Below are 15,125 nucleotides of genomic sequence, written 5' to 3' on the forward strand. Positions count from 1 at the left end.
TAAATTACAATTGAAGTTAATGATTCAATCGTTGGAGCTATCTCATAGTTTGGATTAATTATCTCATGAAGCCTCTACGTAACCTCGCGAGTTGAATAAGCGAATAAGTGAAAGAGCTGAGAGTGCAAACAATAACCGAATTGAACTAAACGCTAAAAAGCCTTGTTTGTTAAAATGGTAGCACTGTTAATGATGCTAGCTGGTATTTTTTTGGCAGTTGCCAGAAGGTTCAAAATTACGTCACTTTCCAGAGAAATACGCATAAAAAAATATCAAGTTAACGGTAATGGCTTCCTGAATAATTTATCTTCCTGGAACTGTAATTTACAGAAGCTGAAGCTACAATCAACTGTATTAATACTGAAAGAATGCGATAAAAATCGCGACATACACCTTTATTCTTGTGAAAAACTTTAAAACCATTATTTTTTATTAATATATTTACAGAGTGTCTAAATCAATATTTAAACCAAAAGGAAATATCATCTTTTACGTAAATAAATATAATTATGAACTACCCACAAAGTTGACTCATCGATCGCTCTTATCTAGTTGTCGTAGGTCCACGTTAGATGGCGCTGTCTGGATATCGTAGGTAGGCGCTAAGCTGACAGTCTCGAGACGACCGCCCAATGGGAAAGACGTCCGGTGGTCGGCCCGAGCCAGGAGTACGCTTGCACAGAATAAATAATCGCAGGTGATTTCGACTATTATAAAAGGGCATGGAGCAATTTAAAAAGCTAACTAACATATTTTTAATAAACAAAAACAAATTGGCAGCTTTATGTACTGCACGCATGACTTGTTGCTTTTCGGCTGCTAAGAATTACGCATTATTCTAACCTAACTATTTTTGTACAATAAAAACTAAGTAATTTAGCTCTGAAAATATGCTTTTAAACATGCTTATATTAACTTACTTGTAATAAAATTATAATTCGTTGCACATTTTTTATGCCTGGTACGGATTTATGAGATTATTATTATGAATCTTTTGAAATGAATTCCCAAGATTTACAGTGTTAGGTTTGACAATTTAATTTGATGGAGATCTTCAGGTAGGTTTTTTTATTCCACGCAAGCTAGCCCTTGGCTGCAATCTCAGCAGGTGGTAAGTGATGATGCAGTCCAAGATGGTAGCGGGCTAACCTGTTACGGAGTATGATAGTCATATCCCTAACCTTACATACGCAACAGCGCACTGGAACACGAAATCGCTCAGCAGCACGTCTTTCTCGGTAGGGTGGTAACTTGCTACGGCCAAAGCCTCCCACCAGACCAGAGATAATTTGCGAAATTGCCCCTGCCAGAAATAGAACCCGGGACCTCCTACTTAAATTCATAGCGCTCACCGTTGCGCCAGGGAGGTCGCCAAAAGTCGGTAAAACTCCTTATTCTCCTGTTAGTAGGAGTGATGGCAGATCGGAATAAAGTTGCCAAATCTCCACTTCCTGCGGGTGTCGTACAAGGCGGATAAAGTAATATAAAGGAGAACGGACAGCAGCGTTGTCTGTGCTGCTACTACCAACTAATGCTATCACAAACCTGTCTGTTCAGCGTACCTGTAATTACCAATTACGGGAAATTTTCCAGTTGGGCAATATAAAAAAATCTAAATTCTTGTCAGTCTGTCTGTAGTGACTCTACTACCGGTTCGAAAGGCAGAATCCACCGAGAAGAGCCGGCAAGAAACTCAGCAGATTGCTCTTTTCCAACATCATTTTATAGTTTAACAATCTTTTGAATTTTTCTGTTTTGAGATAAGAGCGGAGTGGCCTGCTTCCAAGCAGCCTTGTCGTTAAGTAATTCATCAATTGTGTAGTAACCACGATTGATTAAAATGACCATTAATATTTATTACATAATATTTTGTTAAAACTTAGGTAAAGGTAGATCTAATATTGCCTTCGGAGCATGTTATAAAAGCATATTCTCACAAAGGATTCCTGTACTTTTCTCATACGATATGCAGACATCAGCAGAGGACTGTTATATGGTTTATCTTAACGTACTGACGGTTGCAGTGGCAACTTATATCAGGGAAACTACACTTTGGTTTTATAAAATTCAATTAAGTATTTTTTCATAGTCTTTTGCAGTTCGATTTTACAAGATGGTGTCGCGAGGTGCCAAGTTGGAAGGGTTTAACTAAACAATAAACACGTTGATCAAATTAACAACACATAAGATCTTTTAAGGTAATCAACAAAACAAAAAATTAAAATTTACAATATTATAACAATGCTATCTCTAAAATAATTAAAACAATATAATATTTATAAACATAATACCACAGAATAAAGGACATACAGAAACCGTGTACACGAATAATATTGAAGTATTAAAAACCACTCCACTTCTGTAGTGCTTCTCGAACAAATGGTTAAACACTTCATATCATTTAGCAGTTGAAAGTAACTATTTTACCTCTAATGTTCTAGACGTTTACCATAAAATGGGAATATGGGACAGAGTTTGTGAGCTAATTTGTGTAATTCCACGGGTGTAAAGTGAAACGTGGGCTTTATTCAGTCCATACTGGCCTAGTGCGGATTGGTGGACAGTGGAATAAAAAAAAGGAACTTCTGAAGCGCAGAATTAAGAAAATACAGAAACCACGTATACAACTAATATTTAAGCTTCAAAAGCCACTCCACTTTAGAGTTGTGAGTGCGCGGGGCGTTTTCACTGTTTTTGGATACATTGCACTGCATACAATAATTGCTGAATGAGAATTCTGTATATTCTTAATTGAATGCATAATACTATAAATAAGAAATAAAGCAAATTCATTTATAGAGGTGGAACGTAAACATAATTACAGGCTTTTTAATTAAAATCTCACTGCTAATTTGATGCGCCTGGAGGGGCGGTAAGTAACGTTTATAAACGCCGATTACATGGTGGAAAATTAAATTAATGGCCAAGTATGTAGCTACTCTACAATGCCTGATTGTTTGCTGAATAATGAATTTAATTATTATTCGCTATTTTGATGTTAATAAAACGTTTGGCATTTAAACTGATTTTGCGATTTTATTTTGCAGGATGAAACTTGTTTGCTGAAATAGTTCTATTTGCTGTAGTTGTTTTATTTATGCAACTTATCTGGATCTCATTATTTTTGATTTGGCCAAGGAGACATTCACACATTAATGGATTTTCAATGAAAACACGTCGCCAAATTTTTCAATCACGTCCAAGTAATATTAGGTGATGGTGATAACTGCATTCGTTATTTAAAACTAAAGCTAGGAGGGTTCCAAACGCGCCCTGTTCTAAGAAGAGCTCGCAACAAACTTAGTCAGGTATTTTTTGTTATCACCATCTCACAGTCGAGTTACTATTTAGCTATGAAGTTAGAGCAATTCATACCCAAGTTTTTTCATTGTACATGTAATCCTTAATATTATAATAGGATTTTTCTATATTCGTTTGATATAAACTTTGAAATTATTGAGAGACGTCTTAAGGATTTCATCTGGTAATTTCTTATAAAATGATATACAATTATTTTCCCTTAAATGAAAACCCAAAAGGATTATTTATATAATTTGTAAACGCTATCCTGCCTAACGGAATAATGAATAATGATTTTGACTATTTTTCTGAACGAATGCAGTTATTAAAGCTTTTAAATTAATTTGGATTTTTTTTTGAATGTCGAATTCTTTTAAGTCCTATTAATTTGTTGTAACATTGAATGATTTATTGTAGTCCTTTATGGCTCTGAAACGTGGTCTCTAACTATGGGATTCATAAGAAGGCTCAGAGTCACTCAGCGGGCGATGGAGAGAACTATGCTTGGAGTATCTGGAAGTTATTGAATCAGGATGCAGAATATCTGTAGAAAAACCAGAGTTACCGACATAGCTCAACGAGTCGCGACGCTGTAGTGGATATGGGCGGGGACGTAGCTTAGTGGAAGTTGGAGTCCCAAGGTGCTGAAATAATGACCTCGCACCAGTAAACGCAGCGTACGTAGAGGTAGATTTATGATATAAAACGAGATAAAAAGTATTATTCCGGGATAATAAGTAGCCCATGTAGCTTATAAACTATCTCTATGCCAAAAATCTCGTCAATACGTTGCGCTGCTGCTGCGTGATTGAAGGATAAAACGTAGGCGTACGCGTATCTTCCCACAGGAACTGTACATTTTTTCGAGATAAAAAGTCTATGTCACTCATCGGCCCTTCTTCAAAAATTCACATCAATCCGTTGCTCTGTTGCTGCCTTATTGATGGACAAACAAACACACTTTCGCTTTTATACTATTAGTGTGGATTTAAATAAATCTAATCAAATCAAATCCTTTTATTTGCATAAAACATTGTAGGTATACATGTTTAGTCATAATATATGACATGCAAATCTTAATTTAAACAAATTCATTTATGTAATAATTAATAAAACATCAAAATAAATAAAATCAAAATAATCGGCTAAAATCAAAATAAAGAAAATATTGATTTCGACAAATATACAGAATTTGACAATAAAACATAGGTATCTGCCAGCCAATTTATACGTTTCTTATCTACAAGCTTTATATTCAACTTCATTGAGGGCTGCATAAATTCTAATTTGTAATTCATCATCATCATCATCATCTCAACCAATGGACGTCCACTGCTGGACATAGGTCTTTTGTAGGGAGTTCCACAATGCACGGTCCTGGGCCGCTTGCCTCCAACAGCTCCCAGCTACTCGCCTGATGTCATCTGTCCACCTCGGTTGGGGCCGACCTACGCTGCGTTTACCGGTGCGGGGTCGCCATTCCAGCACCTTAAGACCCCAACGTCCATCGGTTCTCCGAGCTATGTGCCCCGCCCATTGCCACTTCAGCTTCGCAACTCGCTGAGCTATGTCGGTAACTCTAGTTCTTCTACGGATCTCCTCATTTCTGATTTGATCACTGAGAGATACTCCTAACATAGCTCTCTCCATCGCCCGCTGAGTGACTCTGAGCCTTCTTATGAGGCCCATAGTTAGCGACCATGTCTCTGATCCGTAAGTCATCACTGGCAACACGCACTGTTCGAAGACTTTAGTCTTCAGGCACTGGGGGATTTTGAATTACTTTTTAATATTTTAATTTTTTTGTAAGTTTTTTTTTTTAATTCTCATGCAAATTTTTCTTTTTTGATTTTGTTTTGATTATTACTGTAAATGGGTCATAGTTACCAATTTAAAAATTGTTATTGATATTATCGTGGGTCGGTTGCACAACTTTTTGTTTACGTATAATAGTAAACAAAAAGTTGTGCAACCGACCTACGACTTTGCGGCAGTCATACGTGGCCTACATTGCTTATGCACGGATCCATTGAGTTGTAACCTTAAAAAAATAGCACCTTAAGATCTTTATGACGTAGATAATGCTGTTAGTTCCGATGACTGAAATAGAGTTCGCTATTATTTTTAGCGCATTATTCATTAGCGAATTATTTCTAGTTCAAGGCCTAGTATTAGTTGACGAGTGTTTACGCCAAACTAAATTTGTTCGAGATGAACCTGGAATCTCTATAAATAGGATGACGCGATTACAATACAGTCTAGAAGGTAACGTTGAATAGAAACACCTTACTTTATTTCTAGGCCTCTGTTCGCGGATATCACTCAGTTTGAAGTTCGAAACAAAGAAACTAATACCCCTGTTTTGGGTTAATCGTATAAAAACAGGTGGTTGGCTCTGTCAAACGTTGCCGAAAAAGCATGTCAAGTTTGACGGTCAAAAAACTTGTTCTAAAGTTCAGATGCACTGTTCTCAAGATATTTTAAAGAAAAGTCGTCGTAATCATGAATCACTTAAAAAACAGTTGAGTCGAGACTTAAACAATTTATCATCATCATCATCATTTCAACCGATAGACGTCCACTGCTGGAAATAGGTCTTTTATAGGGAGTTCCAAATTCCACGGTTTTGTGACGCTTGGGTCCAGCGGCTAGCTGCGATGCGCTTAATGTCGTCTGGCCAACTCGTTGGGGGTCCACCGACATTGCGTTTATCAGTGCCCGGCTGCCATTCCAGCACCTTGGAACCCCAACGTCCAATCTTTCTCCGAACTAAGAAAATTATTTGTCTTTATTTCTAGAGTTTTAATGTACTTGAAAGGTAGAAGGCTATCATAAAACTATCTTAAGTTTTAAAGAAATAAAAATAGCGACTATTATCTACGCTACGCAATATTACATGCTGTGACGTCACTACAGGTTTCATTGATATTGAATTGCTTAAATAGTAATGATTTGCCTTATACAATTCGTTATAATTCTAGTCTAAATATTTTAATATTTTTTAAATAGGTTAAAATAATCTTGTTGTAAAATAATTTACCGGAAATATCGTTAAATATTATTATTGGCTCGTTTTGTTGTCAACATTGTAAACGATATCTGAGCCGTATACAAGTAGAAGCATTTCATTGTAAAACATTCACTTTGTATCAAGTATTTGTAGGCGGAAACTCTGCTTGATTATTGATCTAATAAGTGAAAACAAGTATTATTCAAGTCCCATCCCGACGTTCTGTAAAACTGTGGTTTGATTTTACGAAAATTAAGTTTTGTTGCTATACGTATTAGGATGAATTAATAAGGCTGTATAACTGTTTCTCTCATCAGCTTTTTTTCTTAAATAACTTGGAACTCAAATGGTTGAGGCAGCTCAGGCTAAACGATAAAGCAGACGCTTATACTATCACTAGATTCTAATCGTACAACACTTTTGACTTTATATTATACTAGCTGTTGCCCGCGACTTCGTCTGCGTTTGATTTTGTTTTTTGATGTGGCATTAAATTTAGTTGTAGATCTAAAAAAAAAAAAATTATTCAGTATCGCTTAGCCTAAAAAATAAAATGAGGGGTTTGCTGCTGTCCACTGAGAAGTTCTGTCCTCTATCTCCAACCATAGTTTGGGCAAAATTAAACACATATCATAACCTCTATAGTACAAAAATAATTATTTAAATCGGTTATAATTTCTCGGAGTTACGGTGTAAAATCGTATAACACTTTCATCTCCTCTCCCAAAGGAACCGAGCTTAATGTCGGGATGAAAAGCATCCTATATTACTTCTTACACTTCCAAGAATATGTGTACAAAGTTTCATGAGGATAGGTTAACTAGTTTTTGCGTGAAAGCCTAATAAACAAACTTACATTGACATTTATAATATTAGTAGGGATTGGGATAAGGATATGGATAGGGATATATATAGTAGGATAGTAGTAGGATAACAACATTTGATCCCTTAAATCACTAATCATTGTAATTTTTAACTTGATATTTTATACCTTATAAAATCGCACTTTACTTATTCTCTAAAAATATTTTAATACAATTGGACAGTTAGGTGAATTTATTTAATTGTGCGATTTATGTTCACTAGGATTATGTGTAAGGGCACTCAAAAGTCCATTTATCACAGCTTAACGGACAATTTGGAGGGTGTCCAAATTTAATTTTTGCTCGTTTTTCGTTTAAATGAAGACCAATGCGACTTGAGGTTTAGGAGTTGCCGCATTTGTCATTTCTTAAAATGAGTTAACGAGGCAAAGCACAATAACTCATGATGGCAAATTTATAGAGATCCGACATGAAATGAAGTTTCGTTGCATGTCCATAAATCATATTCAGATTTTCTATTGATTTTACATGCAATGTTTACGTAAAATTTTATAGTTTACTGTTAAAAGTAATTTCTTTTAGTGAACGATGGATTAAAATTATTCAATGATAATATAATGTACACCCACGTTTCTGACTTTCAAAGTAGACAGGGGTTTAATAGAGGTCAATAAAAATACGAAAATATCTTTAAAAAACTTTATGTAGCCTAACTGGTTTCGGTCGATTAAATAATTTATAAAATCTAAACTACCTCCTTGGTCTTATTGTTAAAATGTTCGGCTATAGTTCTTGAGTTTTGATACCCGGTTGAGTCAAAAATTATTAAATATTTAGTTTTCCAATAAGAAATTCTGAGTATCAGTCGAGAGTTAAGGACAACATTTGTAATTTGTTTCGGAGTGCGGTATAATTGTTAAACTCAAATTTTGAAAGAAAAGTTAATCCATGCTCTTAATTTAATCGGTGTTCAAGTTTGACCAATAATAATAGGCGCAGTCTAGCAGAAGTGTCGTGATTGGTCGTAGACCCATTCGTGTGTTTTTGCTTAAATCCTTATCCTATAAGAGAAGAGGCTTGCGCCCAGCACTATGTAACATAATATATTAAAAAAATAGAAAAAAAACCCGTATTCTACTAATTATTACATTATTTTATTTTTCTCCTCTTACATTTAAATTAATCATGATTATTAATTTTGAATTAATTTGATTATTATTATTATTATTAAACTCTTTATTTGTATACCACAACATTAACATATATAAAATATAATAAAAACAGAAACATATCGAAATAAGTAGTAATACAAAAGGCGGCCTTATCGCTTAATAGTGATCTCAGATCTTTGATAAAATAATATATGAAAATAATTTTGTGATGTCTTTTACTGTGTATCAAGTTATCAAATTTTATTTAAGGTAGAAGCAATGGGACATTAAAAGCACAATAAGTTTGACACCTTTGATCGAGGCATCCTTATATAGAGGTTACGTAGTAAATTAACTCAGATTTGATCCGATCAGAGGCTTCGGTCGTAACTAGATACCACCCAAAATCATAGTAACCGGCAAAAGCGTACAGTCAAGTGATTAAGCGTTACAGTAAGAGTTCGTATAAAAGCTAATAAGGGGTATGGATTCCATAAACATTATATAAGTAGGTACTTTGACAATACACACATCGCCATCTAGCCCCAAAGTAAGCGTAGCTTGTGTTATGGGTACTAAGATAGCTGATGAATATTTTTATGAATATAATACACATAAATACTTATATTATACATATAAACACCCAGACACTGAAAAACAATCATGTTCATCACACAAACATTTTCCAGTTGTGGGAATCGAACCCACGGCCTAGGACTCAGAAAGCAGGGTCGCTGCCCACTGCGCCAGTCGGCCGTCAGATTCTTACCTATAGTACTAGTAGGTACAATAACGTCATATCCTTTCCAGTTAAACGCGCTTCCATATATTTTCATACCTTTTCTAAGTTAGCATACCATCTTAGATCGCATTGAATCGCTAACTTTTATTCTAATAAAAAACTCTTACTAATATTCCCTCCTACGAGGTTATCCGAACAGTTTTATCGCCCAACATTATGTTCTTAACAGATGATATCAATTTAGCTTCACAGATTTAAATACATGTGGATTCGGTGACATAATTCGCTCTTTATTATATGTTTTTTCTCGTAAACGTAAGTAGAAGACTATCAACATTTCACTGTCGGTCATTACCGAAAATTTATAGATACTTTTTCGCTTCGATCTTTTGTACGCTGATGCTCGTGTTATCCGTTTTCATTCAAAATTAGGTTCAGTTAATAGCAAGCTGTATAAGCAACGCTTCGGACGTTTTGAAGGCGTGCATTTATTTTCGGTTCCCACAGTGCTGTCTCGTTCGTCTTCAGCGGTTTACTAATAAACGTAGATTTTACTCTTTGTTGGTAAGTTACTGTATTCGTTTTGTTTTATTGTGTTGTTTTTATTAACCTTAACGTTCCAGCATTGAGGGTTGTTAGAGGTTTGATTTGATTGTTTATCTGTGCTTATGTATCAGTGTCTGTATTGTCACAGCGCTTCTATCTTCAATCAATAATCTTATGTACATTATCAAGATCACCCCCGAAGGTAAGGATCGCTGCAGCTATATACTGGAACTAACAGAATTGTTGGATATCTGCTTATATAAGTTTAATTTTTTTTGTTTTTATAAATAATAAATAATTAATATTTTTTATGTTTGTTTTATATAGAATGAGATGTTCATTGCGCTTTCAGAAGTCAAGCACACACATTCATATTCAGATTGCTATCTAGCAATGTAAACGAAATCTACCAAATCGATTTAAATGCTAATTTTTTGCCCAAAGTTTTGCTTTCTGTGGGTTATTTGGGTGCTATATAGTATATCTACACGCCGCTCTCTTGAACCTGCTTATTGCATGACTTTATTATGCTTGGCAGAATATGTTGAAAGAAGGAGTATGGGTACCGGATATGTGAAACAGACATGTTGTTTCTACAATATCCTAGTTATATAATTACTGTTTGAAATATCAAAGAAGAACGAATTATGTTTTTTTTCTTATCCACTCAAAAAAATATTGTGAATCATTTGAACTATTTTATTTTCATTCCTAGGAAAGGGTTTACTTTTCACGAATTTATTAACAACGTAATGATTTAATCTCATAAAATGTATTCAATAAATGAAGATTTTTTTTTTTACTGTTGGAACATTTTTAGCAGATCTTGCAACGCCTGTGACACCTCTTCGTACAATAATTATTAATATTATGATTTCATAGTTAAAGGTTCTTCAGTTTTGTTTTGTGTTATAGGGAGTCGGGCGTGTCGTGGGGTCGCCGCGGCCGCGGGGTCGGCGGGGGGCGCGGCGCGAGCGGCGCGAGCGCTTGGCGGCGGCGCGAGCGCCTCGCGCAGTCTCGCAGGCCCATGGAGATCCTCACCAGCCTCTATGCGCTGCTTTCTGGCGGGGTAAGTAATGTCATCAGGTTTGTTGTGGGGTCGCCACAGCTTTGGGGTTGTCCGAAGGTGCGTGGCTAGCGCCTCGCGCAGTCTCGCAGCCTAGCAGGCCCATGGAGATCCTCACCAGCCCCTATGCGTTGCTCTCTGGCGGGGTGATTGATATCATCAGGTGTGTTGTGGAGTCGCTTCGACTGCGGAGTAGTAGGGAGGCGCGGTGAGAGCGCTTCGCGCAGTCTCGCAGCCTCGCAGGCCCATGGAGACCTTCAACAGCCTCTATGTGCTGCTTTCTGGCGGGGTGAGTAAGTCAACACGTGTATTGTCTGTTCGCAAGCTTGGTGTCAGAGGGGGCGAGGCGCGAGTGCCTGGCGCATTTTCACAGGACTAAATACTATTTGAATAAAGATCTGTGAAGATCCTCTACATCCCTCATGCTACTTTGTGACAGGGTGAGTTCTCTGTTGTCGGGACATACTGATATTCATATTTAAATAATATTAGTAGGGAAATAATATTAGTGAAGTCACAAAAGTAAGGTTTCCGTTAAGCCGTTCTGGCAAGCGATTTAGCGTTCCGGTACGAATCGCATCAATAATTTAAAAATATGGATTTAATACAACTGCGATAACCCTGACAGGTTAGCTCGCTATCATCTTAGATCGCATAATCACCTACCACCAGGTCAAGGGCTAAGGCCGTAGCTAGTTACCCTAACGGCAAGATGTGCTGCCAAGCGATTTATCGCTCCATTAAAATGTCGCGTAGACACCGATTAGAAATAAAAACAGTTAAACACATTTTGTTCTGCATCCTAATTATTTACAACCAGTTAAGATTAAAGCGTTGATAGCCCAGGAAGTCGGACTGCGACTTCACTTTCGGGGGTCTGAGTTCGAATCCCAGCACGCACCTCTAATTTTTCTAAGTTATGTGCGTATTTTAAGAAATTAAAATATCGTAAGAAAGTAAAATAGTGAGGAAACCTGTATGGCTGAGACTACTGAGAGTTCTCTATAGTTTTTCTCAAATGTGTGTGGAGTCCACCAATCCGCACTGGGCCAGCGTGGTGGAATACGGCATTAATCCCTTATCATTTTGTGTGGAGAGAAGTGTAGTAGTTGTCGGTAAAGTGTTGGGTTAGATTATTATTTTTCAATTATTTTTGATTTCAAAGATGTGTTTATGATTAAGGACACATCGCCATCGAGCCTCAAAGCTTGTGTTATGAGTACCAAGATAACTGATGAAAATATATTTATAATATATAAACTGAAAAAGAGTCATGTTCATCACACACACATTTTTCAGTTGTGGCAATCGTACCAAAAGCCTTGAACTTAGAATGCAGGGTTACCACAGGTTACCCACTGCGCCCATTGGCCGTCGTATACTTATAACGCAAGGTATATCAATGTATATATATATATTCTCAGTAGTACATATAGCTCATAGGAAGCGTTCGGTGGCGATGACGCGTTTTCCATATTTTTTGTTCCCCCAAAAACTTCTCAACGCGCTTTAAGAAGTTTTCACTCCAAAAATCTAAAGTGTGTGCTGTCTACAGCAAGGTGTTAACCCGAAGATCGACTCCGTAGCCTTTCGGCTACACTGCGGGGCCACGACCGCGGCGTTGCTGGCGGCGAGCGCGGCACTGACTACGCGCCATCTTGTGGGCAACCCTATAGACTGCATACACACAAGGTTGGTAGTTTCGTGCTTTGCGACGAGGTGTGACAGTTTTTACACAGATGGCGCTGAACTGTCAAATATTGCACCAAAATTTAATATTTTCCTGCAGCGCTGAAGTGCAGTGCTCAGGAAAACTTAATAGCGCTCATGACTATCTTTTTAATATTTCTTTTAAAACTTAAAGGTACCCTTAACTGCTAAAGTTGTTTGTATTATATTGTATATATTTATTTTAATTTGTAACGTATTCGCTAGGGAATAAATTTTACTAAGATTCAGTTTGTTTGTTTGCTTGTTTTCTTGAACGCGATGATCTCAAGAACTACTAATCCGATTTGAAAAATCCTTTCAGTGTTTGATAGCCCACTTGTTGAGGAAGGCTCAATGCTATATATAATCACACTAAGACCAATATGAACATAGCACCAATGAAGAATGTTTACAAATCAGGGTGTTCTTTTCCTTTTGATAGTTTAGATAAAATAATGTACGACAAAGTTGTTCCTTTTTAAAGGTTCTAAAAAAAAGGTCCGCGACAGCATGCCTATCTTTTAAAGTTGACTAATACGCGGAAAAAGTCGTGAGGGACCGCTAGTATTATGTATTTAATAAATGAATGAAGAACGGTTATAATTAAGTTTATTAAGACATTTGATTTTTACATTGACTTTGGTTGAATATAACTGCCATATCCCTAACAGGTAGACTGTATCATATCTTAGCATCAGGTTAGATTGCAGTCAAGGGGTAACTTGTAGTGAAATTGAAGAAAAAAAATTGTACGCAGGGACATCCCGGAAGACGTGCTGAACACGTACTGCTGGATCCACTCCACCTTCACGGTGGCGGGCGAGGCGGGTGCCTACCCTGGCGTGCGCGGCGCCGGGACTTCCCCGCGCCGCTACGGCAAGTACTACCAGTGGGTCGCCTTCATGCTGTTCCTACAGGTCAGTGCTTGACACATTAGTTATTTCTTACCATCTCATGTTTGTTTGCAGGACGTTTGTTTTATTTACACTACCAGATTCACAATACCAATATACAAGCGAAATAATACCGACCCGTTACCGACTACTACAAACCATGATGATGGCAAAAAAAAAGATTTTTATCAGGGCAATGTACTTATTTCATTTTATTTTATTTTATCTAAGTATTATTAGAGCTTTTTGCAATCTGAAATCTATAGGTGTTTAGCGGTATGGCGTACGTAATAAAACTTCAGAAGGTTCTGCTGTGATAATTTGTATTGATGTGGTGCATTCTTGCCCTATTTATACAAAAAATAATTTTAATATTATTTTATATATAATGTAGGTATTTGTTTTTTTAATTTATTCTAAATGTATGTTTTTGTTCGCGGTGCTAGATTCGTCAAGCTTATGGCACAGCCTGATGGATCTTATAGCTTATAAGTACTCTCATGTCTCTCTTAATTTTTTCTCCTTCTAACTGACAATATAGTTTTTATTTGCAAGTTGTGGCAGTCTTTAAGTGGGTCTACAATATTACATTTATATGTTTTTTCATTTTTTGTTTAGTTTTTAAGAGTTGTTGTTGTAACCTGTTGATTGTCCCTTAAATAAATAAATAAATAAATAAACAAAAATATCTTAAAACTAACACCAGTGACAAAACGTACTTAAATCTAACCAATTAGGCATTCGGAAATTTTAACCAGTGAGTGGTTACTCGCATCGTGCCTTCTCAACGGCGAGTACCTAATGCCTATAGGTGGGACAACTACAGATGCAAAATTATAATCAATGAAACCAATAGTTCTGCTACTAAAAAATAATAGGAATGTGAATAATAGAAATAGACTTAAAACAACCTTCATTGTTATGCAACCAAAAAATGAAGCGAACCACTAACCAGTACGTCATGATCATAATTTTTTTATCTGTTATTTTTTTTTCAAAAAAGTGCAGTAGTATTTATAATAATTACAATTATTTAAATACTACTACACTTCTAACTATTTGTTGGCCGACTGGCGCAGATGGCAGCGACGCTGCTTTCTGAGTCCACGGCCGTGGGTTCGATTCCCACGACTGGAAAATGTTTGTGTGATGAACATGAATGTTTCTCAGCGTCTGGGTGTTTATCTGTTTATTATAATGCATATTATTTATAAAAATATTCATCAATCATCTTAGTACCCATAACAAAAGCTACGCTTACTTTGGTACTAGATGGCGATGTGTGTACTATTGTAGCATATTATGCTACTATGATATCAATACTCACGTACGAGAAAATAGCATATTGGTCCAGTTATTTTTTGACTTCGTACATTTAGCAAAAATACAACCGAATTGAGAACCTCCTTTTTGTTTATAAGTCGGTTAAAAACTGAGTGTTGATCTTTAGTTATGGAGTTATGGTTAGGGTTATATATTTTTATAATTACTAATATTTTTTTTTAGGAATGCAGTAATATTTTTTTCTATAAACTCTTTATTTTTACACCACTACACAGTTAGGAAAATAAAGGACGAATCAAGAACACAAAGAGTGGAGTAGTATACAAAAGGCAGCCTTATCGCTTAGAAGCGAGCTCTGCCAGGCAACATTAGGATTGGGACAACATGAGCGAGAACAAATGTATTCGATATTGACTACGATTAGTGAGGATTTTTGCATCTGTTTGCCTGATTAGTGACACTTCCGATAAAACCGACATGCGGGCGGGAGAATCTGTGAATAAACTAATATCGATGTTTACTATAAATCCGTTCTCTATTGTTTTTACACAACTCCCGCCTTCTGTCTGTGCGTGGGTACAATGAAACTCGGTTTTATA

The 15,125-nt window shown here is 36.4% G+C and overlaps 1 protein-coding gene across 1 annotated transcript; it reads left to right on the plus strand.

Annotated features, from left to right (window-relative positions):
• Window positions 1-632: 632 nt before the first annotated feature.
• LOC120623464 (innexin shaking-B-like) lies at window positions 633-13,278 on the plus strand. Its single transcript, XM_039889498.1, has 4 exons — window positions 633-697; window positions 10,489-10,642; window positions 12,195-12,331; window positions 13,107-13,278. The coding sequence occupies exons 1-4, from the start codon at window positions 633-635 to the stop codon at window positions 13,276-13,278; spliced, it is 528 nt and encodes a 175-aa protein (XP_039745432.1).
• The last annotated feature ends 1,847 nt before the right edge of the window (window positions 13,279-15,125 follow it).

The sequence above is a fragment of the Pararge aegeria genome, chromosome 4 (genome assembly GCF_905163445.1).
Source record: "Pararge aegeria chromosome 4, ilParAegt1.1, whole genome shotgun sequence".
NCBI lineage: Eukaryota > Metazoa > Arthropoda > Insecta > Lepidoptera > Nymphalidae > Pararge > Pararge aegeria.

What these genes read in the sequence shown, in the direction of transcription:
- LOC120623464 (XM_039889498.1), top strand. Translation starts at nt 633, where the DNA reads ATGGGAAAGACGTCCGGTGGTCGGCCCGAGCCAGGAGTACGCTTGCAC. An exon ending in CACAGAATAAATAATCGCAG is followed by an intron (nt 698 to 10,488) that starts GTGATTTCGACT and finishes TTTGTGTTATAG; the next exon opens with GGAGTCGGGCGTGTCGTGGG. An exon ending in ATAGACTGCATACACACAAG is followed by an intron (nt 12,332 to 13,106) that starts GTTGGTAGTTTC and finishes AATTGTACGCAG; the next exon opens with GGACATCCCGGAAGACGTGC.